The sequence below is a fragment of the Ursus arctos genome, unplaced genomic scaffold (assembly GCF_023065955.2).
Source record: "Ursus arctos isolate Adak ecotype North America unplaced genomic scaffold, UrsArc2.0 scaffold_8, whole genome shotgun sequence".
NCBI classification, from domain to species: domain Eukaryota; kingdom Metazoa; phylum Chordata; class Mammalia; order Carnivora; family Ursidae; genus Ursus; species Ursus arctos.
Genome location: NW_026623100.1, coordinates 64,857,123 through 64,882,273, shown reverse-complemented (window position 1 = coordinate 64,882,273; position 25,151 = coordinate 64,857,123). Strand labels below are relative to the sequence as shown.

Below are 25,151 nucleotides of genomic sequence, written 5' to 3'. Positions count from 1 at the left end.
GAACGGGCTGGTGTGAACCTGGGTTGACAACAGCACAGGACAAGTAAAATGATGACCCTGTCCCGATGACATTGAATCACCAAGGCTGCTGGACTGCCATAAGCCAGCAACTCCAAGAATGTCGCCTAAAGTGTGCACTGGTTCCCAGTGCACGTACTAGGTTTACTTTGGTGGGTTCGTTCCATTTCTGACCCAGAATCCTGGGGGGCAACACTTAGTCAACTTAGGTTAGCTGGGGTTTCCACAGCCTCTCACAGGGACGCCTTAATTGGCTTTATTTGATAAACACCATTGTTGGACCCATACTTGAATTGTCCGGAACTTTTCCTGGGTCAGAGAAGACTTGTTTTTTTGTTTGTGGTTTTTTTTTTTTTTTTTAAGATTTTATTTATTTATTTGACAGAGAGACAGCCAGCAAGAGAGGGAACACAAGCAGGGGGGGCCCGATGTGGGGCTCGATCCCAGGACCCTGGGATCACGCCCTGAGCCGAAGGCAGATACTTAACGACTGAGCCACCCAGGCGCTCCCCCCAACACTGCACTTGTTGCCCAGTAAAGCTAAACCAGACTCCCAGATGTTTCACCTTTTGCAGACCTGTCAATGCACAGGAATCCGAGTGGAGCCAGTGTGGACTAGTAGAGTAGATTCGTGCTGACAGGTGGGCTCTCCCACTATGACGATCGGTGTTCCTGGAGGAACAGAAGTAACCTGACACCGCAGACAGTCACATCTGGACATTGTGACTTTAATTTTCACACAGCTGGAGTCCCACAGATACCATGCCAGAAAAGGGGCAGTTTGAGTATGGTTATCTCTTATAAACTTGAGTTATTACCAACTCCTGTATGGTCCTGCAAGTTACAGCACATGACTCATTTGAAACACTTCGTTCCCAAAGTCTTAAAGCATGTTTCTGGATTTGAACCCAGTCTACAGCTCCGGCTTTACAGCCAGGCTGCCTGATGGGTGGTCTGCTTACTAGGGACAGAGAGCATTGCTAGACTCACCTGCAGCATTGCCAGGCCATTCTCAAAAGCCATCACCCTTGGGGTGGAGGGGTTCCCACGGAGATGGGAATTCTGCCCTATTCCAGAAGGACCTGACTGACAATTACACAGAAATTTCAATGGTAGTCTGGCCACTGAGCATTTCAGTCTTCTCTCTCCTAAGGGACATTGGGTTTAAGTGAACACTTAGAGTGATCTGTCCTTTTCTACATACTCTTCATGGTTCTGCTCCCTGAAGGGCTTGAGGGCATGAAGGCTCGCTTTTCCCTATGTGGTATTCCATTTTACTGGGCAGTTTCATTGCCCCGAACTTGAAGTATAAGAAGGAATTTGGGGACAGAGTAGAGGGAGCTTCCACCATTCAGGGTACGAGTGAATACTTGTTGAATATTGAATAATCTGCCTATTAATAAAAACATTGAATTCAGATGCATTGTGGGATGTATATATGTTTTTATTATGTTAGCACACCAGTTATTAATTTTTAATAGACTTTTTTAGTTTTAGGTTCACATCAAAATGGAGTAAAAAGTGCATATGCCTCGCTCCCTGCACTCACTCAGCCCCCCACTGTCAACATCGGTGAACCTACACTGACTTTGCTGTCACCCAAAGTCTAGTTTACATGAAACACAGTTTGTATGATTTTAGTCTTTTTAAGTTTATTGAGACTTATTTTGTAGCCTAACACGTGGACCATCTAGGAGAACTATCCATGTGTGTGGGAAAAGAATGTGCGCTCTGCTATTGTTGGGTGGAAGGTTCCGTGCATGTCTGTTACGTCTAGTTGGTACGTTGATCAAGGCCTCCATTTCCTTATTGAGCTTATCACATATACATCCTTAATGTTAAAGAACACTTACAAACCAAGAAAAGCCCAAACACAACAATAAAAATATGGATAGACAATTCATTTAAAAATGCAAATAAACAATAGACTTAAAGTCCATTTCATTGGCAAAGTGCAAATCTCAAAATAAGTTACCACTTAACTTTTGCCAAAGATTTTTAAGTGATAATATAATCAGTGAATGCTGTGCTAGAACTCAGTGTAATGTTTCTGGGAAGTAATTTGGTAATATTTATCAAAAGGTTTAAGAGTTCCATACTATTTTGCCAAGTAACTCCATTTTACCAAGTAATTCCATTCCTGAAGATATATTCTAGAGACTAGAGAAGTGTGGACAAAGATTTATGTACAAGAATATTTATTGAAGTAGTAGTAACAAGTGAAATTGGGATGTAAATAAATGGTGGCCAATAATAAGATGAACACTATGATAAAACTGTTGTAAAACCGAAATGGAAAATGGCTATTCAAATGACGATTTCAAAGAATTTTTAATGGCGTAGGAAAACTCTTATAATTGAGCTCAATTTGTTGAAGTATTGGCTATAATAAAAAAAAAATACAGAAGAATCTTGGCAAGGAAATGGAGAAATTGGAACCCTCCAACATTGCTGGTGGGGATGTAAAATGGTTCAGCCATTGTGGAAAACAGTTTGGTGGTTCCTCAAAGAGTTAAACATATAATTACAATAAACCCCAGCAACTCCACTCCTGGGTACACACCCAAGATAAATACATATACCCACAAAGAAACTCCTACATGACTGTTTATAGCACTTTTATTCATGAAAGCCAAAAGGTGGAAACAGCTGAAATGCCCATTAATAGATGAATGGATAAACAAAATGATACAATGGAATATTATTCAGCCATCAAAAGGGAGGAGGTACTGACCCATGACACAATGGGGATGAGTTTCAAAAACACTATGACAAGTGAAAGAAAACAGACACAAAGGATCCTATATTTTATTATTTCTTTTATATGGGATCTCCAGAGTAGGCAAATCGATAGAGCAAAAGCAGATTAGTGGTTGCCTGGGTATGGGGGAAGTGGTGGTGAGGAATGACTGCTTAAAGCGTACAGGGTGTTCTTCCAGAGTTATTAAAAAAAAAAGTTTGGAAACTAGAGAGAAGTGATCATTTGCACCATACTGTGAATGCACTAAGTGCCACTGAATTGTTCATACTTTAAAACGGCTAATTGTACGTTATGTGACTCTCTCCCTAAAAACACAAAAGTCAACATAATTGAGTATGTTCTGTTTCCCAGCATCCCCTCCCCTGAAGAAAGAGAGCCAGCCAGCACGCTAAACACAGAGCCAAGAACGCTGCCCAAGTTAAAGCTCTCGGACACAATGGTAGCATTTGCAGCAACAGAATGAAGTTAAACCGAGAAATTGGTGGGAAGACGTCAGCCTCCGCCGTGGTGGGTGGGCGCAAGGGTGCAAGCGGCGCTGTGCTCAATGACATCAGAAACCTCGGACTGAAAGATCCGCCTGAGAGCGCCCAGAAACCATCTCCCAAGCTGGATTTGCGCAGGGCGACCTTGACTCCAGGTAGCACAGGCCGCAGAGCTGGGAATGGCCCGGGGCTCCCCGCACACCCGCTCCCCCCGACCACGAAGCGAGGCTTCGCAGGAGACTTGGGTATTAGGTTTGTTTCAAAGCCTCAGGAACTTCTGGTGGGCAAAGGAGTGGAGGCTGGCATTCCAGGCCCCTGGAAAGAGGCGCGAAGGTGTGACGGGGTAGGGGCCGGGGCGGCGGGGTGAACCCGACCTCGCTCCGGGCCCCGCTCCGCGCCGGCGGCCGGTTCCGAACCGACGGGTTTGTGCGCTGCGCGACCGTGCGCCGCCTGCACGCCGCTGGCAGCTCGGTGGTTCGGCTGCCTCATGCTCCAGCCAGAAGGAAGAGATCCTGACAAAACGGTGGTTAACTGACCGAATGAATGAATGTCCTTCACGTCGGGAGAGCTGTAGGATTTTATGGGCGCCCCCGAGACACCGAAGGGAAAATTAGAGCAAATAACGAAAGTAAACCCTCGGCTTTGCAAACTGGGCTTGCGCCTTGAAGCTGCGGAGCACGCTGCGTCCCCGTCGTGCAGGGAAAATGCTGCCCAGCAGCCAGAGGTTGCGGATGGGATCTCACAGCGTCCGCGATCCTATGAAAGACACGGGGGGTGAGGAGGGGCCGGGTTGTTTGTTTTGTAAAAAGCAGGGAAATGGAAGGGAGGTGTATTGCCCATTTCCTTCGTCCAGAGTTGGGAAGCGGGTCCTTTGCTCGCACTTCTGTTTCCGGCTTCCTTTGTTCTGTGCGACGTGGAGGGGCTCGGCGGAGCGGGCTCCTCTATAAAGTGTTGAGGGGGGGCAGCCTTCCCCAAAGTCTCTTAGATCTTGTCATAGTGCGGCCTTGGTAAGCATTAGGGAGGAACTGGCAGGCGCTGGGAGCAGCGGAGCCTTCGATAGCTCAGTTGGTAGAGCGGAGGACTGTAGTGGTATGTGTTGCGGCAATCCTTAGGTCGCTGGTTCGATTCCGGCTCGAAGGACTTCGTACAATCTTTTTAGCCTCCGCTTAATTCAATTATCCCGTAGGGAGAAAGTTTCACTCAGAGGCCCGCTGTGCATTTGCAGGAGCACTGCAGCTGTTCGGTAAAACGCATGTGCGGTTCGTAGTCAGGATCCAATCCGGCGCTCTTGTGGGTTAGATGCAAAGATATGTATTACTATGGCTTGCGTGTGATTATTATATGCCTGCTTAAAAAAAATCCTGCCTGTGATCCCACTGTACTCTGCTATATAAACATCTTTTACTACGGTCTGTCCTCGGTCAGCGACCAGCCCAGAACAGCCTGTAAGGCAAAGGGAAGAAGAACGGGAGCAAGCGGGGGATTAGCTCAAATGGTAGAGCGCTCGCTTAGCATGCGAGAGGTAGCGGGATCGATGCCCGCATCCTCCACTCGGGTTTCGTTTTTTTTTTTGCCCCGTGCACCGGAGGATCCCTCAATAGCGGCAGATCCGCTGACCGAGGAAGGTGTTTTGTGATGCACAGAGGAGCATGCTGAGCAATGATTTGCTTCGCACATTGTCCTTTTATTTTCGCAGGTGAGTCTTTTCCAGTTTATTTCCTGGTCACTTTGTGTTTTCCTCCTCCCGGCGGGCAGGCCGTTAACCGTCCGCTGGTAAGAGACTGTGGAACCCTCCAGCCGGATCTGCCGGCCGAGTCCCCAAGCGCCACTGGCTCAGGTACCCGCTAACGTGCGAGGGAACCCCTGCGTGCTGACCAATGGCAGCGCGCCTTACTGGGCGGGTAGCCAGCTGTACCCGCGGCCAATAGGCGAGAGACTTCTTGTTTCCTGGCAGAGCGGGGTCCCGGCACCGCGGCGCTCGGGTTTTGTTTGGGTCCTGGGTGGAGGGCCCGGGTGCCGGGGCCCGAGGTGGCGCCTCGCTAGCGGGAGAGGGAGCGGGATCGCCGGCCCCGAGAGAGGTGAGGGGCGGTGCGTGGAGCGCGGGCCCCGCCGGCCCCGGCCCCGCCCCCTTGTCAGCCCCTTTCAGCCCGGAGCCCCTCTGGAATGCCACCCCGCCCCCCCCCCCCGCCCGTCCCACCCCCGCCCCACCCCCGGCCCGGGCCTCCCCGGCCCCACCCCCACGCCCGTGGCCGCACTTTTGACCCCCAGTCCCTGCCTCGAGTGTGAGTCTGTCTCGCCCCTCCATGCCTCCGAACCCCACCCTGCCCTGGGCGAGCTCGGTCAGTGTGAGGCGAGGGTCTGTCGGAGTCGAGGATCGAGAAGCCACCCCTTGCCCCCAAGTGGGTGTCTACCAGCCACTTTTTTAGGGGTGCTCAGAATACCCATCACTCACCCACAACTACTGCCAGCCTAGCTCTTTCAGGGACTCCAGTGCTTTGCAGGGCGGGAGGGGGCTGGAAACAGACCCATGTCCTAACTGGGATTGAGCTACAGTCTCCAGGTGAGCAGGTGGCTTCTGCCCAGTTTCTTTTGTCTTGGCAAAGGCCGCAGTTCTCTAGTTTTCTTTCATAATAGGCATGAGGTAGTAAGGAAAAAAAAGAAAGAAAGAAAGAACCAGCCCTTCCAGGGCTCAGGGGAGCAACAGACCGAATACCTGGTTAGTACTTGTGAGGACGGAGGAGTGGAGAGAAGCAGCTGCCCACTTAAACTTAGAAACTTGGAACTTGGTTCTCTCGGCTTTGCTCTGCTGGAGAGCGGGGAGCCAGTCTAGGAACCAGAGACCCAGAAAGGCCCATCCTTCAAGATGGCCATGTGTTGTGCTGGGTGTATCTGGGCTAGGTGTGGGGAATCTGACCTATTGTTATCCTCTAACCTTTGGGCTGCAGAAATGTTTAGAATCTAGCATTTCTCAACACAGTTAAGCCATTGAGTGCTTCGTTCTGGAATAGCCAAGCTGTTGTAAAATGAGGTCCTTTTAGGTCAGTTATAAACTCTTAGCGTGGGGACAGAATACTGCTTTCTCTTAGCCTTTGGCAGAAGGCCACTTCTACCTTTTCTGAGGTGGAAAGACTCTGTTGCTTCTTAGAGCACTCCCTAAGAATAGCTTTCATTTATCAGGAGATACCCAAAAAAACTTGGTTTCCTTTTTCTTCCTCTCCTTCTTACACCCCCCGCCCCCATTTTTCCCCAGCTCTCAGGGCCAGAGTGGGCAGGAGGATGCTTTCCCAGCCTCACCATGGAGCTGCGCTGTGGGGGCCTGCTGTTCAGTTCTCGCTTTGATTCAGGGAACCTAGCCCACGTGGAGAAGGTGGACTCTGTGTCCGGCGATGGCGAAGGAGGAGCAGCTGGGGCGTCAGCCCCCATCAGCAGCATTGCCTCTTCCCCTGACTACGAGTTCAACGTGTGGACCCGACCAGACTGTGCCGAAACAGAATTTGAGAATGGGAACAGGTAAGAGGAAAGAAGTGGAGGGCGGAAGAAGAAGAGAGATGTCCGCGTCTCCAGATCTCTGACTTACAGTTCCCACCATCACTGCCCTTCCTCTCCCTACTCTCCTCCCTCTCTCCTTGCCGCCTCCTTACTGAAGAGGCCTTTGCCAACTTCGCTTGCTCCAGCTGTCCCACGTACCCTCTCTCCAGCCCTCAGTATCCAGTGACCTGTTTCTCCTCTGGCCCGCAGGTCGTGGTTCTACTTCAGTGTCCGGGGAGGCGCGCCAGGGAAACTCATCAAGATCAACATTATGAACATGAATAAGCAAAGCAAACTGTACTCCCAGGGCATGGCCCCCTTTGTGCGCACACTGCCCACCCGGCCGCGCTGGGAACGCATTCGAGATCGGCCCACGTTTGAGGCAAGTTCTCCTTGAGGAGGAAAGACAGACAGGGGTACTAAAAGTAGAAGGGCCAGAAAAAAGGAGTTAGCCTCGATATGGAGTACCAGGCAGGCGGCACACAAGGTTTTGGTGTCCGCTTTCCCGCCAGTGCTAGCTGGAATCCAAGATAAGCCCCTGCCTTAGGAAGCCTAGAAGGAGCCGACTGTCATATGGAAAGTCCCAGAGGGAGGGAAGTTGGTCACTGTGTGAGGGGGTAAGGTCAGTTCCTGGCGATCCTAGTAGGGTCTTAGTTCTCACACCAACGGTCCCTCCCTCTTCCTCCTCTGCTCCTCAGATGACAGAAACGCAGTTTGTGTTATCCTTTGTTCACCGTTTCGTGGAGGGCCGTGGGGCCACCACCTTCTTCGCCTTCTGCTACCCATTCTCCTACAGTGACTGCCAGGATTTGCTAAACCAGCTAGACCAGCGCTTTCTGGAGAACCACCCTACCCATAGCAGGTGCCGACCCCACCCTTACTCCTGCCACACAGTCCCAGAGCAGACAGCACCTCGGCTGCTTCTGGAACTTGCCCCAGGAGCCCTGAACCAGAAACATCACCATTCTTTTTTCTGTACAGAATGTGGGACTTTGGGTACCTTTGATAAATATGTGTATGACCTTGATCTCACCGTACCACCACCTGCATTCCACTCATCCACCTGCCCAGTTCAAGCCTCTTAACGTCCCAGCTCCCATCAGTTATCCAGAGCTTAGCACTGCCATTGCCCAGCACACCTTTTTTTCTGTCCCAACAGAGGGCAACCGTGCACACAAAGTCATCTATCCTAGGGAGCCATAAACTGGGGAGAGAACAGTAAGTTTATCCTGTCCTGTATGCTGCATGCTAGCCGTGCAGACCACCCAAATCTTCAGCCTCATTTAACATCGTGAGGGACTACAAGGTCCCAAAGGTTAAGGTAAAAGACCAGATCCTACAAATCCTAGGCTGGCGATGAGGCTCCCCTCTTGTTAGGGCTTTAGGGACTTCTCCTGGCTTAATGATTTTTGTCCCCACAGTCCCCTGGATACTATCTATTACCACCGGGAGATCCTTTGCTATTCTCTGGATGGACTGCGTGTAGATCTGCTAACCATCACTTCCTGCCATGGGCTTCGAGAAGATCGGGAGCCCCGTCTAGAGCAGCTATTTCCTGATACCGGCACCCCCCGACCATTCTGTTTCACAGGCAAGAGGGTGAGTGGGAATAGCCTAGAGATAGTACCTTGGCCTTTCCTTAGCCGCAGACCTTGCTAACAGCTTGAGGCACGTTATCTCTGGGCATCCTGGCCACAGCCTTAGCCTGCATTGGGAGGCAAGCATGGCCACTCCCACTCCACCTGCAGACTCAGCCAGCTGGAAATCCAGTGGCTAGTCCTGCCCGCCCTACCCCATGTTCTGTTAGAGTGGACCTACAGAGTAACTGGCCTAATGACCGCTCTCCTCTCCACCTCAGATATTCTTCTTAAGCAGTAGGGTACACCCTGGGGAGACTCCATCTAGCTTTGTCTTCAATGGCTTTCTGGACTTCATCCTTCGACCTGATGACCCCCGGGCCCAAACCCTGCGTCGCCTCTTTGTCTTTAAGCTGATTCCCATGTTGAACCCCGATGGTGTGGTCCGGGGCCACTACCGGTAAGAAGCCTCCCCAGCCTCTCAGGATTGTTCCCAGTCCCCCTCGTGTCCTCCATCCCAGTGAAATACTGTGAGAGCCTCTCCTTTAACTTCTCCTATATGACAGTCCTCTTGCACCGAACAAGGGCAAGCCCGTCTCCTTGTCCAGTGACCAGAGAAGGAAGGTGGCACATCTCGTGGCACTCTCTGGAAGGAGTAGTTAGAATAACCGCAGGTTTTGCTGGGTGCAGGGAGCCCTCTTAGGTCTCTGAGGTAGGGCTGACAGCCGATCAGGGAGAGGGCCTGTCCTCAATGCTTGCCTTCCTCATGCAGCCTGAGTCTCCCATTTTATAAGTCCGTCCCCCATGGGCTCCCTTTCATCCACGCTCACGTCTCCCCCACTAGCCTAGCCTCTCGAGCCTGCTGCAGTCCCTGTCCTCCTACAGCACAGACTCACGTGGCGTGAATCTGAACCGTCAGTACCTGAAGCCTGACGTGGCCCTGCACCCAGCCATCTACGGGGCCAAAGCTGTGCTTCTCTACCACCACGTGCACTCCCGTCTGCACCCCCAGAGTCCCTCTGAGCACCAGCACAGTCCCCGTCTCCCTCCGGACGCGCCCCTTTCCGACCTCGAGAAAGCCAACCACCTCCGAAATGAGGCTCACCTCGGGCACACATCTGACGGGGACAGCCCTGAAGACTGGACACAGACCAGACCAGCGGAGCAGAAGGCCAGCGGCGTGTGGCTTGTGCCACAGCAGTGTGCGGACGCTGAGCAGCCAGCCCCCGACACCATCCCCCCGAAAGAGAGCGGTGTCGCTTACTATGTGGACCTGCACGGACACGCTTCCAAAAGGGGCTGCTTCATGTATGGCAACAGCTTTAGTGACGAGAGCACCCAGGTAGGGACCCCCGGAGTGTCATGGGAGTGCGGGGACTGTGGCAGGTCGGGAGATAGAGCGTAGGCCACGGAGAGAGGAAAGGTGGCCTTTGGTGGCAAGGCCCGCGACTGTAAGAGGTATCCTACCTCCAGACAAGCTTCAAAGGGCCGAGAAGGGGTGGCACTGGGGCTTGGTGTCTCAGTCATTACATCATGACCTTTGAACAAACGTCAAGCTGTCAGCATTAGAGTCTTTATTCTAGAGTTTGGGAAACCAGGGGGAAGGGGAAAGTTTGCATGATTGGAGAGAAGCTAAGAGCTTAAAAAGAGGCGGATTTGTACCTTTCCAACACCTGGAAGTGAGTCAGGCATGCAGTGAGAATTCCGGAACGCCGCCTACTGCTCGTGGTTGGAATGGGATCCGCCACGGGTTTAGTCACACGGCCCCTGCTTGCCGTCGCTTCCTTGTGCGTTCCTCCCTTCTGTCCCTCCTCAGTTGCCTTTTTCTTCCCCCAAACAGGTGGAAAACATGCTGTATCCAAAGCTCATCTCCTTGAACTCAGCACACTTCGACTTCCAGGGCTGCAATTTCTCGGAGAAGAACATGTACGCCCGAGACCGCAGAGACGGCCAGTCAAAGGAGGGCAGCGGCCGGGTTGCGATCTACAAAGCCTCAGGGATCATCCACAGGTTGGCTGGAAGCTGGGCTGTAGCCGATGAGGTACCTTCCCTAAAGAAACCACCACCCCGTCTCGGCTGTCTGAGGAGCGGGAGGCGGCCCAGGCCCTCCCAGGAGACAGGCTCATTATTAGCGCCCCTGTCTGTGGTCCGGGACTCTGTCTTTTGAGGACCTGCTGGGTACGCCGTGCTGTGCCGAGGCTAGGGCTTAGCACTTTGTTCGTATCCACTTTTTTCCAAGTGATGCCTTCTTAGACCACCAAGGCTGCTCCCCATGGTTCTGTCCTGATTCTGTCCAGGCAGGACACTAATAAAGGTCTCTGTGTCTTAGCTACACACTTGAATGCAACTACAACACTGGGCGCTCCGTGAACAGCATCCCTGCCGCCTGCCATGACAACGGGCGTGCCAGCCCCCCTCCCCCGCCGGCCTTCCCCTCCAGATACACTGTGGAGCTCTTCGAGCAGGTATGGATACATGGGATACATGGGGAAAGGGGAACTCCAAGTCTGGAAGGGCCTTCGCTCCTGCAGCCTGACTCGGGTCCTCTGAAGAGAGGCTCACCGCTGTCAGCATCTCACCCCGGGCTTACTGTTCTCAGCTAACCTAAGGGGCAGGCCGTGGCTGTGATGGTATCAGAGGGTGAGCGGGCACTGTTTCTAACCCCATATCGCAGACAGTCCCCGGCACAGCTGAGTCACATTCTTTGCCTCTGAGCTCGTCTTCCTCCTCCTACTGGGTTGTTCACTTCTGGGCTTAAAAGCATCGCCTGTACACTGGTCTTGATGACCCCTGGGGTCCTAAGGCACACAAGAGAAGCAGAAAGAGCTGCAGGTTATAGAAGAGATCAAAGCACCTTCTGCTAGAATTCCTTCCTGGGGCCAGCCAGAAAGCACACCTCCTCTTGCCCGTAAAGGATGAGGGCCCCCAAATGAGCAACAGTCTAGGGAACAGCTTAAATCTGCCGAGATAAACAACCCTGGCACAAAATTTGGGGTACCCACTGAGAAAATTTGAGGCCTGGCCTCTCCTTCCCTTCCACGGTGCTGTGTGACCCACCCCAACAAGCAGCCTGGGCTGGAAGGCCCAGATGCTGAGCCCCCTGGACCACCCCGCAGGTGGGACGAGCTATGGCCATTGCCGCTCTGGACATGGCAGAGTGCAACCCATGGCCCCGGATCGTGCTGTCGGAGCACAGCAGCCTCACGAACCTGCGTGCCTGGATGCTAAAACACGTGCGCGGCAGCCGAGGCCTGAGCGGCACCGTGAGCGGGGCTGTCAGCAAGAAGAGAGGCGCTCGGACGCCACCCAAAAGCAACAGGTAAGACCACAGCGTGAGGGAGGAGACGGTGTGAAGGTGGAACAGGGCTCCAGGGCAAGGAGTTCCCAGGGATTTGTGTTCCTTCCCTATCCTAAAGGACCACATGGTGAATATTTTCAGAGTAATTTAAATTGGTAAGATTAATGCATTTTTTGAAAATGGGATCCTCTTCCATTTTACCTGGAGCTACAGACCCTAGGCATCTGAAAACCAGGCCAGGGGATTCCCTGCTCAGAGCCCTGCACAAAATTAAATATAATTGCAGCGAAGGTGGGGGCAAGGTGTTGGCTTCCAGTGGTCGGGGATGAGTCAGGGTTCCCAGGGCCAGCACCAAGGGAATAAGACGGGAATTCACTGCGCGTTAAAGCTGCCCAGAGACAGCCCTGTAGCTCTTAGTATGCCTTCTGCAGGACCAGCTCTGTGTGAACAAGGGGTCGTAGGCATTCTGAGGTCAGCTGGTGTGCCCGGGTCAGCTACCGCATCCATGGACACAGAGTCCTCCCTTCTCCCTTGCAATGAGTCCCTGAGCCTGTCCCCCAGAGGTGCCTTCCTGAGCACCAGACCCTGGGGAAAGCCTTGGGACATGACCTCCCCGGCCCGCGGTTAACCGGCCTCTGCTTCTTTGCAGCGGCTTGCCTGTTTCCTGCTCTGAAAATCCCCTGAGCCGGGCACGCAGTTTTAGCACCGGCACAAGTGCCGGGGGCAGCAGCAGCAGCCAACAAAACTCTCCACAGATGAAGAACTCCCCCAGCTTTCCTTTTCATGGCAGTCGGCCTACAGGGCTGCCAGGCCTGGGCTCTAGCACTCAAAAGGTCAGCCACCGGGTGCTGGGCCCTGTCAGAGGTAAGCCAGTCTGGGAGCCCCTGCAACAGGTGTTCAGTTGTTTGGGGCATTGCTGGGGGAAGTGAGAGCTTGAAGATACTCACTTGGCTGGGACCAAGGGGTCAACCAATAAAATTAGTTTATAGCAGACTCTGCAGCCTCTCCTGCGACCTTGGTGTTCCCCGCGCCACGAGCTCCAGAGCAGGAGTGTGCGTGGCCCGGGCGGGAGGCCTGGGCACCTGGGCTTCGGCACTTGCTGGGAAGCAGGGGGCTTTTCAAGGACAAAACACTAGCTGAAGGAGGGCCATACGGAAGTGAGGAGCCTCCACGGCAGGGCCGGGGTCAGTCTGTCTCGTTGGGAGCAGTGTAGGGAAATGTCCTCACGACGCCAGCCGCGGCACTGTAGAGCTGGAGACCCCCAGCCCAGGTCTCTGTGGGATGAAATTGTTCCTGGCTTCAGAGCCTGTTCAGAAAGTGGCATCGGAAGGATTCCAGCTCTTCCAACAAAAAATGGAAGAACCACAGACAGCTTGTCTGAGACTTACTAAACAGTCTGGGCCCTTCCAGCAGTGGCCACAGCTGCTCGGTGGTGCATCGGGACCCCTAGGCTTGGCTCGAGGAGACCCTGCCTGATAAGAGATTCTGGGTTCAAATGTGTAACAGAAACAGATGGGCTTTTAGGGAAAAAGAAGAGGAAGGCCTATGGAGCCATTCCTTGGGAGTGACTCAGACTTTGGTGGGGAGAGACTGCCGTGTTGCCACTTCTAGAAGTACACTGACCCCCAAATCAGTATTGTTCATGGCCTCTGGGCTGGAGAAATCCTGCCAGAGATGGAGGCTTGTCAGCTGGAGCTCAGAGTTCTGCACTCATCCTCGTTAGCACTTCCCCGGTGCGGACCAGAAGCACGCACTGGGCCAGTGGGTATGGAAATCCGCACTGGGTACAGCAGCACAGGGGAGAGAGCAGCTTTGACCAGTAAGACCGTTTATCCCCGATAAGCAACGCAGTTACCCCTGCTTATGTTCCAAGCCCCACTCTTGGAGATCCTCCCATTGCTGGTACAGGATGCTTTTGTACACTGTGTTTGAAGGACGGTATTAGAGTAATACTAACGCCGTGTATTTAAATAGCATTAAACAGTGAACAAAACGGTATCACATATATATTTCATTTGATCCTCACAAGGACCTCTGGGGTGGATGGTGTTTCCATTTTTCTGGAGAAAACGGAGGCTGTGGAAGGGGGACTTGTCCAGGATTTCACAGCTCTTAGTGGCAGCATTACTCAAGCTTCTTACTATTCAAACTTCCTCTAATTTCTTTTCCTTTTTTCTGGGTTTTTTTTTTTTTTCCCCTTTTCTTTCTTTGTCAGCCTCTCATACCTCTTCACTCATAGCTCCTGGGAAGGAATGTCAGCGTCCTAGATTCCCCTTCCCTGACTACAAAAGAGAAATAGGAAAGAGTCCTCTCTAGGTCCAGCTCCTCCCTGGAGGATTCTAGGCAGTTTGTAATCAGTATTTTACTGTCATGCCCATCCCCACCCCAATGCAGAGTGCTGTGCGAAGCGCCTTCAGTGAGGGACATGTACTGTCTCTGGTACTTGCCCCAGATAACTAAGAGAAAAGGTGCATATTCAGTACTAAGGATTTCCTTACAGGAAACAGGCCTAGAACAGTCAACAGAGCATAAAAGCACACACACATTATAAACACAGGGGACTTGGGGAGCCACTGTCGTAGATAAACTCAAGAGTAATTAGCCAAAGAATGTTCAGTTGAGGAATGGTTTTGAAGAATGGATGGTAGCATATGGCCTGATAAAAACATTCCAGAGATGAGAATGGTAGCCAGGAGCAGCACTGCTGCGTAGAGAGGACAAGAAGCAGACATATCTTGCTGGCTCAAGGGGCCAAGCCCTTCAGCACAGAAATCAGGTGAAGAGAAGTAGAAGGAAGAAGTTAAAATGCCTTGAAAAGAAAGATTATGAGTTAACTGAGACATACAGCAACGACTGTGTGCTTTAGAGAATGATGAGAACAAAAGATTTATGGAAGAACAGCCTGTGAACTATACACACTGGGCAGGCAGGGGGTGGGGAATCCTCGCCACAGTTTGTACGCGAGATGACTAATGGCTGTGCCAGGGTCCGGAAAGGAGAGATGAATATATGTATCAGCAATAGAGATGGCAGGGTTCAGTGATGGTGGAAGAAAGGCAAACTAAGAGCTTCAAGGCTGTCAGCCAAAGGAAAGAGTCATGGTGATGTTAAGACATTGGAAGAAAAAATGTTGAGTTTGTTTATTCTAGACATGCTTGGATGTCGTGCGCTATCTATATGGAGATGTTCTGCAGGCAAAAAAAAGAGTCAGCATGTAGAAAAGGCGACAGCAAGGTCGTCTCTAGGCGTCATCCACACACGCAGGTAAAACAAGTGAGAAGCGATGTCCCCCCAGGGGAATGAACTAAGAAGCAGAAAAAAAAGAGCTGGCTCAAGTAAGAGACACCTGGGGACTTGCGTCAGTATTTGTAAGAGCTGAGAAACTATGTCTCTGAAGTCAGAGGGTTGAGAAGGGGATCACTAATGAGACCAAACAGGAATACTCTAAGGAGGTAAAAGGTCAGAGTGCTGGAATCTTGACTCCGGGTGCTACAATTTTTGCTACTTCATCTCCTAAGACCCCTGAGAGGCCTACAGGATAGGAGACCAGGCCTGGCTTAGGATAGGGACCTGCAATGCAGACTGTGGTATCCGGACTGGGCTTCTTCAACCAACCCTCGGAAAAACAGCTTCGCCTAGTTGATCTGTCCTGGAGCTTTGTGCTGCTTCCTGGCTCCGCACATCTGGCTCCTTGGCCCCTGCCACACCCAGGCATACTCTGTCTTCCAAGACAGGAAGAACACAACTCCCCTATCTCGGAGACCTAACTGTAAAGCAGCTATACTTTCCAAACCCAAAACCGAGACTGTGATTTGACAAAGGATTTTCTCCTGACTTGTAAATTTATGAGAAATTTCCCACTACTGTATAAAAATCATATCACACTTAACTATACATTTAATTCACGACTATCCTTTATTGGCTAAAACAGCATGAGATTGTGCTATCCAGAATACTTGAGAAAAGATCCAGGCAGCCAGCCAGAAGCTCAAAGCAGAGGTTCAGGGAACCAGTCTGGCAGGTTCTGTCCTCAAGACTGGAGGGTGACATTTCAGAAGGCCGTGTAAAGCAACTCAGGGGTGAAGGCGAATGTTCCTGGGACAGAAGGCTGCAAGAGCGTCCGAGGAAGCCCTGACCCCACCACCGCAGTGCCGGGAGCTGCTTTACCTGGTTCCCCCAGCTGCAAAACAGGTCCTGAGCAGCACCTTCCCGGCTCTGCGGTCAGGCTCCAATCCAGCAGGCGCAGAAGCGCACACGGCACTAGCAGCCGCCCTTGCTGCCGAGGAGGGCGAGCTCATGGAAATAGCTAGTCCACGACTGAGTCAGGGAAGCCCAACGCCTGCAAGATGCTCGTGCAAAAGGAGGTGCAAATACAGCTTGAAGGCAGGCCTGCTGCGGGAGAGTGGATAAGTCACCCGCTTCTCCTGTCAGTCTGCAGGGCATAGGGGCTAAGGTGAGGCCAGTGGGCACCCAGGGCTCAGGGTCAGGCCGAGGCCTCCTCACGCTGTGCACCCTACGTGCTTCCTCCCAGCCCTGGACTCGGGCACGTCTCTCTCCGTAACGGAACCTGGCCCATCTGGCGGGCCCCTGCGGTAAAAGACAAGAGGCTGTGTCAAAGTGGAGCCTGTCAGCCGGCATCCTTCCACCGCCACTGTCCTCCCTCCCAGCTCTGGCCCTTCCACCTGCGGCTCCTAGAACTCTATCCTGGCCTCTGCCGTGCTGTGGTTCAGCCGACAGGCTGCGAGCAGCTCAAGCCCCATGGTAAGTGGAGGCGCCTCTGGAAAGCGAGGCAGAGGACACAGGAAGAATGGCTCCAGCACCACCCTTTCACTTTTACTGCTGCAAATAAGTTTCGTGGTGAAGGGCAGATTAAAGCTTATTTGAGGGCACGACAGGTCTCCTACCACATCCATTTGTTCCCTTGGCACCTAGCACTTATTAAATCATCAGCAAATACTTGTTGAATGAATACAAGGCACGAAGTGGGGAGCCCGATCAATGCTGGTCTCACCTTTCTACCCTTAAGGGGGCATCAGTGAGGTCTGCGATCATGCCAACGACTCAGTAAGATCTAGGGTGCTGCACGGAGGGACAGTTCGAAAGAGGTCTCGGGCGGATGATGCCAGACCCAGGCCCAAGTCAGATAACTGCTCCTTGAAGTCATGAGACCTTTAGAATATCCATTGACTCCTGCACTGGTGCGGGCCGGCCGCCTCTACCTCAGACCCTCGCCCCAGGAAATCCTACCACTCCCCAAATGCAGTCTCCAGCTGATGACCATAAAAATACAGTCTCCCTGCTTCTGGAAGCAAAGCTGATTCACGTATCACTCTGCACTCAGCCTTAAGCCACTGCCTCTATAGCTTAGAACCAAGAAATAACAGAGCTGGGGCTCCTCCCTTAAATCGTCTCAGTGGGGACTGAGTAGGCCTGGATTATATACCAGGGGCCAGAAGTCAAAACATGAGAAGCTGGGCTGTGTGCTCACCCTGCCAAGCTAACAGGCAGGCCTGGCCAGGTTTTAAAACCGTCTAAGTGAGAGTTAAAGTGCTATCTTTAAATGCCTAACCCTTTCCATATTAGGCCTCTCTCCTAAACCAGACTGGTCTCCCATCCTTCAGCTCTCATCAGGGCAGGATTCTTGAGTTGTATCCATAGTCTCTCTCCCAGAATACCTACCTTCACACTGACAGTTTCCACATCCTATGCCTGTTTTGCTTCATACTCTCCTGAATGCTTCTCAGTTCTTGCTACAACCTCCAAATGTCCCAAAGGCTTTCATTCGCTTTCTTACTTGCTCTTTCTTACCTTTCCTGGGGTGGGTGAGGTTCCATCCTTTAACATGATTTCAGCATACCCTTGTGTATAGGTATTCCTCAGATCCTCTAGAAACTATTTCCATCCTTGATCACATTCAGGTTCATTTCTGCCTATTATGCACTGACATTTGGCCATCATCCTGATATCACTGTTTTACCACAGAATTACCCAGGTCTGGGTTCTACAGTATTTCTAAGTCACTGGTGGTGGGTAACACTCGGGTTATTTGACTGTGTCCATGAGTCTCTGACTTCTGTTGTCTTTTAGTGCTGTGTCACCTCTTACTAGGTCCCTACGGTCTGGTTGTTGTTGTTGTTGTTGTTTATTGACGTATAGTTGACAGGTCTGGTTATTTTTGACTCTTGGCTGTAGCCGGTACCCAGCCTCTCAACAAACTTCTCAAAGCTAAAGTACCTTCTGTCCTGAAATCTCTCCCTTTTTTCTATTCCTTATTCATATAAGTATCAATTTTTAAAAATCTGGTTTGGGACTTCCAAAAGTAGCCTGTCACTGCTAGCTGATGCTCAGTAGAGCTGGACAAGTTAATTGTCACCTACTTCCTGAATTAGAGGTGCTTTCCATCTAATACATGTTGCTTTGTTAGGGGCCACTGGCATCCTGGGACCGCCACTGAATTCAGCTCAATGAAGGTTAACAGCCCATTTGGTCTGAGAGTATGTTGGCACCTGCTGTCCCTCTGTGACAAGGAAGGACCTGCCAAACCCGAAAGCCTCCCTACCCAGTGCAGCCACTGTCAGCTCTCAGAACTCGTAGCAGTGAGGCTTTAGGCACGAGGAGTGGACCAGAGAGCGAGCCGCCACCCAGGGTGTAAGCCTATGTCCTTAGGCTCAGAGAGATTACTGAGGCAGCCCATGGTCTATAGTGGGTGTCTGCTCTCCAGGAAAACGAAACCTCTACTAAAGTCTCTGGTTTTCTAGGCAGAATTTTGTAGGCACTGGGATATATAGACTGGAAAAGACAAAGTCTCTATCCTCAAGAGATTCAAGTTTCAAGTAGAATACTAGTTAAGATTTCCTGAATATTATGTGCCAGGCACTATCGTAAATACTTTACCTGTACTAACTTATTTCATAAAGGAGACAAAACCCATAAACAGTAGCCAAGTGAACAAAGAACAATGAGGGAAGGGGAACAGTCAGTTCCACCTGTGATGGTCAAGGAGGCTTCGCCAAGGTGACATCTGAGATGGGACATGAAAGTTAGACTAGAAGAGGAAACGGACGTTGCAGAGAAACACAGGGCTAGCGGCCGCAGGGGCTATGGCAGAGGGCATGAAGGATCGAGTCAGCGTCCTACCAAGGATGGGCAGACTGGAACCACAGTGGGTGGAGCTCCGAAGGCCACATTAAAAAGTTGAGATTTATCTTTTAAAAGACCTTCAATTATCTCCCCCTGGCCTGAACCAAATGATTTTTGATCAGGTTTAGGTTTTGGAATAATTTCCGGAACCACTGTGAAAGATGGATTGTAAAAGGGAAGAGATTCAAGCTAGGGCGACCAGCAGGGAATTTTTTTTCAAAAGCCTGGTAAGAGAGAGAAAGACCTGTATCTGGACAGGGGCCATGGCGAGGGAGAATGGAGGCGAATCCAAGCAAAGGCAGGGGCAGTGTGTTCCCGATTTGGTTAAACACAAACCAAAATGTAAGCGAGGAGTCACAAGCTGAAACAAGGTTTCTAGCCCATTTTTCACCAAGATAAGGAGAACAAAAGGCAGGATGGGAGAAGATGAGTTTTGCCGGGGTCATGAGAGACTACCAGGTAGAAATGCCAGTGGACCGCTGACCTGCAGTTCCGGGGAAAGAGCCAGAAAGCAGCTTGAGAGTTTAGAGGGTACAGAGCAGAAGGAGACCAAGAATAGATTGGGGGGGGGGGGCACGGTGAGCACTGGTATTTGGTGGCAGGAAGAGCAAACGAAGAGGGACGGTTAGAGGTAGGAGAACCCAGGGGAGCCGTGTTGCGGAAGTCAAGCTCAGTAACTTCTGTGCCTGAAGAGAACCGAACTGTTCAGAAATGAACCGGGGAGTGAGCAGGTTGGTTGGCCACAGACAGGTGGATGAGGGCTGGCTGTGGCCTGGACAACTGGAATAAACGGCAGAGGTCTTTCTACCCACGTGAGATTTACTTCTGAAGGGGATGCTGGTGTGATGACAAGCTTGAGAGCCGGCACCTTCTGAGCAGGGGGCGCCGGCGAGGCAGTGCAGTGCCAGGGCCTCGCTTATTTTGCCCTTTTATCTCCTATGTCCCTTCCGCTCAGAGCCCCGAAGCCAGGACAGGAGACGGCGGCAGCAGCCACTGACCCATCGCCCTACTTCAAGCAGCCTGGCCCCATCCCCAAATCCTGCTAGTTCTAGCCCCGCCTCCTCACACAGCATGGGCCCCTGTCTGCTGCCCAGCGCACTCAGCGTATCAGGTCTGTACCCACTGCCAGCGAAATCTGGGTTGGCCAGCCTCCTTCCTTCCTTACCACGGAGGGTATAGACCAGTCTCTCTACTAGGCTTAAAGCAGTCCCTCCCACTCCCTTGCCACCTGACCTGGCCTTCTCTCTTGACTGGATGTAATGCAGCCCTCCACACACCAGGGGCATCAGCTACCCTCCTGGATGGTCCTAAATCCCTAAAGCACCTATGCCCTTCAACAGGAAGCTGGAAATCATCTTTGTATGATAAAATAATAGTTCCCAGTTCCTGAGTGTCTGCTGTGTGGCAGGCACTGCTCTAAGCACATTACCTCACTTAATCCTCATTTTTAAAGTTGAACAACCCAAGTACCTGCTACTTGGAGCTTCCTGACTCCACGAGCTGGGCAACATTAGACAAAACTGAATGAAAAAAGGCAGAGGTCTTTCACCTGTCGTCATGGCAAATGCAGTGTAACCACGTCTTCCACATAAAACCTAGGCCACCTGCTCTCCTTCTAAGTGATACCCCCAGCGGTGTAAAGGACTGAATGGGAAGGAGTCGTAAGACTCCAGTCCAACATCGTGTAACGCCCTCAGAGCTTGTAACTCCCAACCTATCAACTCTCTTCAATGGGCAGCCCTCAATCCACCAGTCTTGGGTACTGACTTGATCCTTAAACACTTACTCATTTGGATGGGATAGGCTCTAAGGTCTGTAAATTCAGAGTGGTTCAGTTTGGTGGACTCTGATTCAAGATCCAAGTTGCTATTCCAGCACTGGGACCAGACTAGAGCATGCCGTGCTTCTCAACCAGGGGCCATTTTGCCCACTAGGGAACGTGTGGCAAGGTCTGAAGACATTTCTGGTTGTTACAGTGGGGACAGGGTTGGGGAAGAAATGCTATCTAGTGGGTAGAGGCCAAGAATGCTGCGTAACATTCTACAGTGCACAAGACAGCCCCCCACAACAAAGAATTATCCAGCCCAAAATGTCAATATTGCCAATACTGAGCAAACCTGATCTAGAGGAAGTTACCTCTTCCTCTCCATGGTCGCCTACCCTGATATGTTTCCTTTGTTTCCTAGGGAGCAGCTGCTCACTCCTGTCCTCAGGGGACAAGCCAGAGGCTGTCATGGTGATTGGGAAAGGGCTGCTAGGACCTCGGATCCCCTGTATCAGGACACGATTGCAGGTAAGTTTTGGGTCTTCCCCAGCCCCCAGCAAAACAACTCTGGCAGAGCCCAGCAAGGCATTGTTCATCTGGGTAGTGGGAGGGAAAATGCTCAGCACTGCTTTACAACTTCTCCCCTCAACCATATCGGAAAGCTCCTCTCGTGCCTGAGTGCCTCTGTCTGTCCGGTGCCCCCAGTCCCTTCAGCTAGGTCCTTGCTTGCTTCCAACCCATGTCCCTGCCAGATATACCCTGACCTCAGCCTGCTAGCTTTGGCTTTGCCTGCCCCTGCCCTTAGCTTCTCCTCTCTTTCTGCCCAGACCTGCCCGAGGAGAGTTCCCGCCAGGAGGGGTCCCGGATTCCCCAGGTAACACAATCTGGTTGCTGCTCCTCAGAACAGCTGTGCCACCAACTCCAGTTCAGTCCAGATCCCCATGCTAAGTTGGCTGAAACTAGGTACAGGCAGAGACTGGATGGGTGAAACCTAAGCTGCTCTGACAGGGGCTGAGGCACAGAAGGCTCTGAGGGAGAGCTACGGATTCTGCAACCACGTTCCATACACTGCTTCTCTAGTTAGCTAGATGTTAGACATGATATAACCATGGAGGTTAAATGCTGGATCCTTCTGCCTCCCCTGGTTCAGTAAGACTTGAAGTCATAGACTGAACCCAAGAATTCTCTAGCTATGATCCTGCCTTACCTTCTCAGCCAGGGACAGTGCCAAGAAATTCAAGGTCCCAATACCCATGCTGACCTCTATACTACATTCTTACGTATGGAAACTCTAGAAGCAAACCCAGAAGCAAAACAGTTCATGGAAGAATCCAGCCTCTTAGCCCACCCCCTATCCATACAGGCTAGGCCCAGGTTGGGCCGGGGCTCACCGCCGACTTGCAGAGGGATGAGCGGCTCTTCCGGCCCCACATCCCCTATAGCCCGGACCAGGGAAAGCAGTGAGCCGGAGCCGGGACCCCACTCTGCACCAGGGTGAGCACCCGGGTCCAGTCCCTCACCCCACCTCACTTCTAGCCCTTCATTCCCATTTCTGCCATTCAGGATCAGAAATTTTCTCCCTTCCCTACTCCCTCTGACCCCAAAAGACTAAAGGTACTTTCATTAAGAATCTTGTCCCTGATTTTTTTCCCATGATGGCCTCAGTCTTCCCTCCAAAGGGACAAGAAAACAACTTCTTGTTAGGGCCTAAGGCCTAGGAGCTGGCTTGTTCCAGCATCAGCCCACTATGCAGCGCTCAACCCCTCTATCCTTACCCATCTCACCTCTCCCATCTCCCAGCCCCTGGCGAACAGACCAGAAGAGGGGCAGAGTTTTCACAACCCTGATTCCTCTCTCTTCTCTGTTGCAGGCTGCCTCAGGCCGGGCCCCCACGGCCCCGCTCTGCCCCTGCCTTTTCTCCTATTTCCTGTAGTCTATCTGACTCCCAGTCCCGGATTTGTTACAGCGGGGGGCCCTTGGGCCAACCTGAGGTTTGTTTTGTCCCTAAATCTCCCCCACTCACTGTCTCTCCCCGGGTCTGACGCCTCAACCTTCATGCCCAGTATATAGCCCCAAGATGGGAACACAGTGAGAAATGTGCTAGTCCCCTCCCTCAGCTGTTGATTCCATGTGACAACCATAGCTCCTTGGAATGCCAGCCACACTGTTCTGAGGCATCCAGAGCACCACCTTGAGACAGGACAAAGCAGGAACCTGCTACCCCATCCCTCCCTCCACAGCACAAGATTTTGGGACCACAAAAAAATATATCTATATTTTTATATTGGGGGGAGGGAGTAGAAAAGAAACCCCTATACTGGGCCCTACTCAGTGGCAGCTTCTTGTTCCATAGGGTTAAGGAAGACTTTGAGGAAATAAAAGTTGTTTGGAAAAATCCAGGTGTAGTTGATTTGTATGTTGTGATGGGTAGAGGGATGAAGTGAAGTGTGAAGGCCCCTCACACCCTCCATCTTGCCTCAGACTATGTCCTGGAACCCTAGAAAAGAGGGGGAAAGACCCGAGGTAAGGAAAATGCTGCAGCTTTCGTCTGGGGAAATCCTTCAGGCATCAACTCTCATCCACCCTGTCCCCCCCTTTACATTTTTGACCCACACTTAAGGTTCCCCCACCCCCGCCTTCCCCTAGGACTTGGGTCTACAGTAGCCAACTGCTAACTCAGTGCCCCTTGCCCCAGAATACGGAAATAGAATTCTACATCTTTACAACCACACACACACACACACACACACACACACACAAAGATGCACACGCACAAATTCTGCCTAAATAAAAGTCTAAACAACCTTAGAGAAGTGAGGACTACTTAAGTGAAGAGCCCAAATCCTCATACTTGGATGGCATCCTCAGTACCTTTATTCCTACCGGTGTCAGTGCCTCCTTGTAGCCAAACCCCCAACTTGGGCATCGGGGTACCATGAAGACAGGGGCTGAGGAGAATTAGGAAACTCACCCCATTCTAGCAGGGAGCAGTTTAAGGGGGAGAGGGCAGGGCACTGCAAGGCTCTCCCTACTGTGTGTGGATAAAGGGGCTCAGTTCTGGACTGTACCATGGTTGGCCCGACACTTTCTGATTTGAAGTTTCGAACCCTGCAGAGCCTGGCGCGGCCTCGCCACTCCACTCTCCGGGGGCTGGGCGCTAAGCCCCGGACCGTTACCTGGGGCGGAGAAAGCGCCACTTTCATTCCTGCTTCTTGGGATTGTTGACGGCCACGTAGTGATAGAGAACGACAAGCAGGAAGAGCGACACGCCCAGCATGTTGGCGAAGATGGCGAGCTGCACGTCTGTGATCATCCTGCGGAGAAGAGGGGGGCCTGAGCCTGCGGCCCGCACACTCCTCGCCCAGGCCGGGACCCGTCCTCGCCCCCAGGACCAGCCACCGCCGAAGCCCCGAGGAGCGCGCTTGCGTGCCTCTCACCTGATCAGCTGGGCTCCGGGTGCTGCCGTCTGCGTACTAGCCGGAGGTAGGAGTCCCAGCCCGGAAGTTGGTAGCGCGAGCGCAAGCCCAAACCAGGCACTTCCGGCCGTGCCGCTTGGTCGGAACGGGCTCTCTAGCCCCGCCGTCTCGCCTGCTCCCCGCGGCGCATCGCAAGGGGCGGGGTCTCGGGCGGGGCTGCGGAGGGAAGGCCAGCCGTAGGGGGCGGGCGAGCCGCGGACGCGCGCCTGGGGCCGGCGGGACGCAGCTGGCCACAGCTGGCCGCCGCTGGCGCGGCCGGGGACCAAGCAGCGCCGTGGTGGCCTCCCGGGAGCCGGGCGGCGGGCTAGGGCGAGGGTGCGGCGGCGTGGCCGGGTGAGAGGCTCGGCCGGACCCCTAGATTCCGACCCCCTTTCCTGCCCTGGCCCCGCGCGCTGCTGCCCACCCTCCGCTTCCCGGCTCGGCCCAGCCAGGTGCTTCCTTTGGGCCCTGCCCTCAGGGTCCCCTCCCTGGCCCCGGCAGCGGAAAGGGGGGTGAGAGGCGGTACAGAATGGGGAGAGAGCTGGGGCGGCCGGGGGCTCCTCTGCTCGGCGCCCGCCTTTTTGCCCCACAGCCGTCAAGTGGAAGGGTTCTGCCTGTGATCTGACCGGTGCCTCCCTAACTTGGGCTCGTTGCCTCCACCCACCCCCGGAGGTGGGCGTCGGAAATAGGGCGGACCCTCCCGGAATCAAAACCTAAACCGTGGGACTTGAGCCAAGTGGGAAATCACCCCCCGGATGTGAGGGAGGGGGAAGGGGGGAAAGGGCTGGGACGAGCCAGGGGGTTGTGGGTTCTGAGCAGAGTGGGTGACTGGGGAGCAAGAAAACTGTGGGTAGATGTCTGAGGGTCTCTGGTGAGGGGAGAGACACTGGAGCTGTACAGCCTTCTGCCCCAGGGAGATCCTACTCCCCCCTCACTGCTTGCTTTCCCTCGGTTTCACCATAAAAGGGAACGGCACGGAGCCAGCCTGGGGCCGGGGGCTGGGCTGTTGCTCTGGAGCTGTCAGGGGTAATGGAAGCCAGTTGCTTTGCGGTAGAGGGGGGCCAGGGCTCAGGGGACGCCTCTGCTTTTCTGAGCCAAGGAAAACTACAGGAGCTGCTATGGGACTG

At 52.6% G+C, this 25,151-nt stretch overlaps 2 protein-coding genes and 2 non-coding genes across 6 annotated transcripts; 3 read left to right on the top strand and 1 right to left on the bottom strand.

Moving 5' to 3' along the window:
* Window positions 1-4,311: 4,311 nt before the first annotated feature.
* TRNAY-GUA (transfer RNA tyrosine (anticodon GUA)) lies at window positions 4,312-4,401 on the top strand. The gene is given in 2 exon segments: window positions 4,312-4,348; window positions 4,366-4,401. It is a non-coding gene; the product is annotated as a tRNA-Tyr (tRNA).
* A 337-nt stretch (window positions 4,402-4,738) lies between these two features.
* TRNAA-AGC (transfer RNA alanine (anticodon AGC)) lies at window positions 4,739-4,811 on the top strand. The gene has a single exon. It is a non-coding gene; the product is annotated as a tRNA-Ala (tRNA).
* Window positions 4,812-5,193: 382 nt separating this feature from the next.
* Window positions 5,194-22,964, top strand: AGBL5 (AGBL carboxypeptidase 5). 2 transcript variants are annotated; one of them, XM_026520578.4, is made up of 15 exons: window positions 5,194-5,339; window positions 6,512-6,771; window positions 7,000-7,171; window positions 7,488-7,651; window positions 8,211-8,388; window positions 8,648-8,826; window positions 9,252-9,708; window positions 10,207-10,376; window positions 10,696-10,831; window positions 11,483-11,685; window positions 12,314-12,528; window positions 19,760-19,915; window positions 20,991-21,097; window positions 21,933-22,063; window positions 22,440-22,964. In XM_026520578.4, exons 2-15 carry the CDS (start codon window positions 6,557-6,559, stop codon window positions 22,609-22,611), a joined length of 2,655 nt encoding a protein of 884 aa, XP_026376363.2. In that variant the 5' UTR covers window positions 5,194-5,339; window positions 6,512-6,556; the 3' UTR covers window positions 22,612-22,964. The 2 variants fall into 2 exon arrangements, with proteins under 2 accessions (XP_026376363.2, XP_026376390.1); XM_026520605.4 differs by adding an exon at window positions 21,397-21,443 and having other exon boundaries at window positions 5,207-5,339; window positions 21,933-22,964.
* Window positions 9,926-24,131, bottom strand: OST4 (oligosaccharyltransferase complex subunit 4, non-catalytic). Of its 2 annotated transcripts, XM_026520617.4 has the most exons (4): window positions 24,007-24,131; window positions 23,746-23,883; window positions 11,576-23,066; window positions 9,926-11,164 (listed from the first exon to the last, which is right to left on the bottom strand). In XM_026520617.4, the coding sequence occupies exon 2, from the start codon at window positions 23,880-23,882 to the stop codon at window positions 23,769-23,771; it is 114 nt and encodes a 37-aa protein (XP_026376402.1). In that variant the 5' UTR covers window position 23,883; window positions 24,007-24,131; the 3' UTR covers window positions 9,926-11,164; window positions 11,576-23,066; window positions 23,746-23,768. The 2 variants fall into 2 exon arrangements, with proteins under 2 accessions (XP_026376402.1, XP_057165110.1); XM_057309127.1 differs by lacking the exon at window positions 11,576-23,066 and having other exon boundaries at window positions 24,007-24,107.
* Between the last annotated feature and the right edge of the window lie 1,020 nt (window positions 24,132-25,151).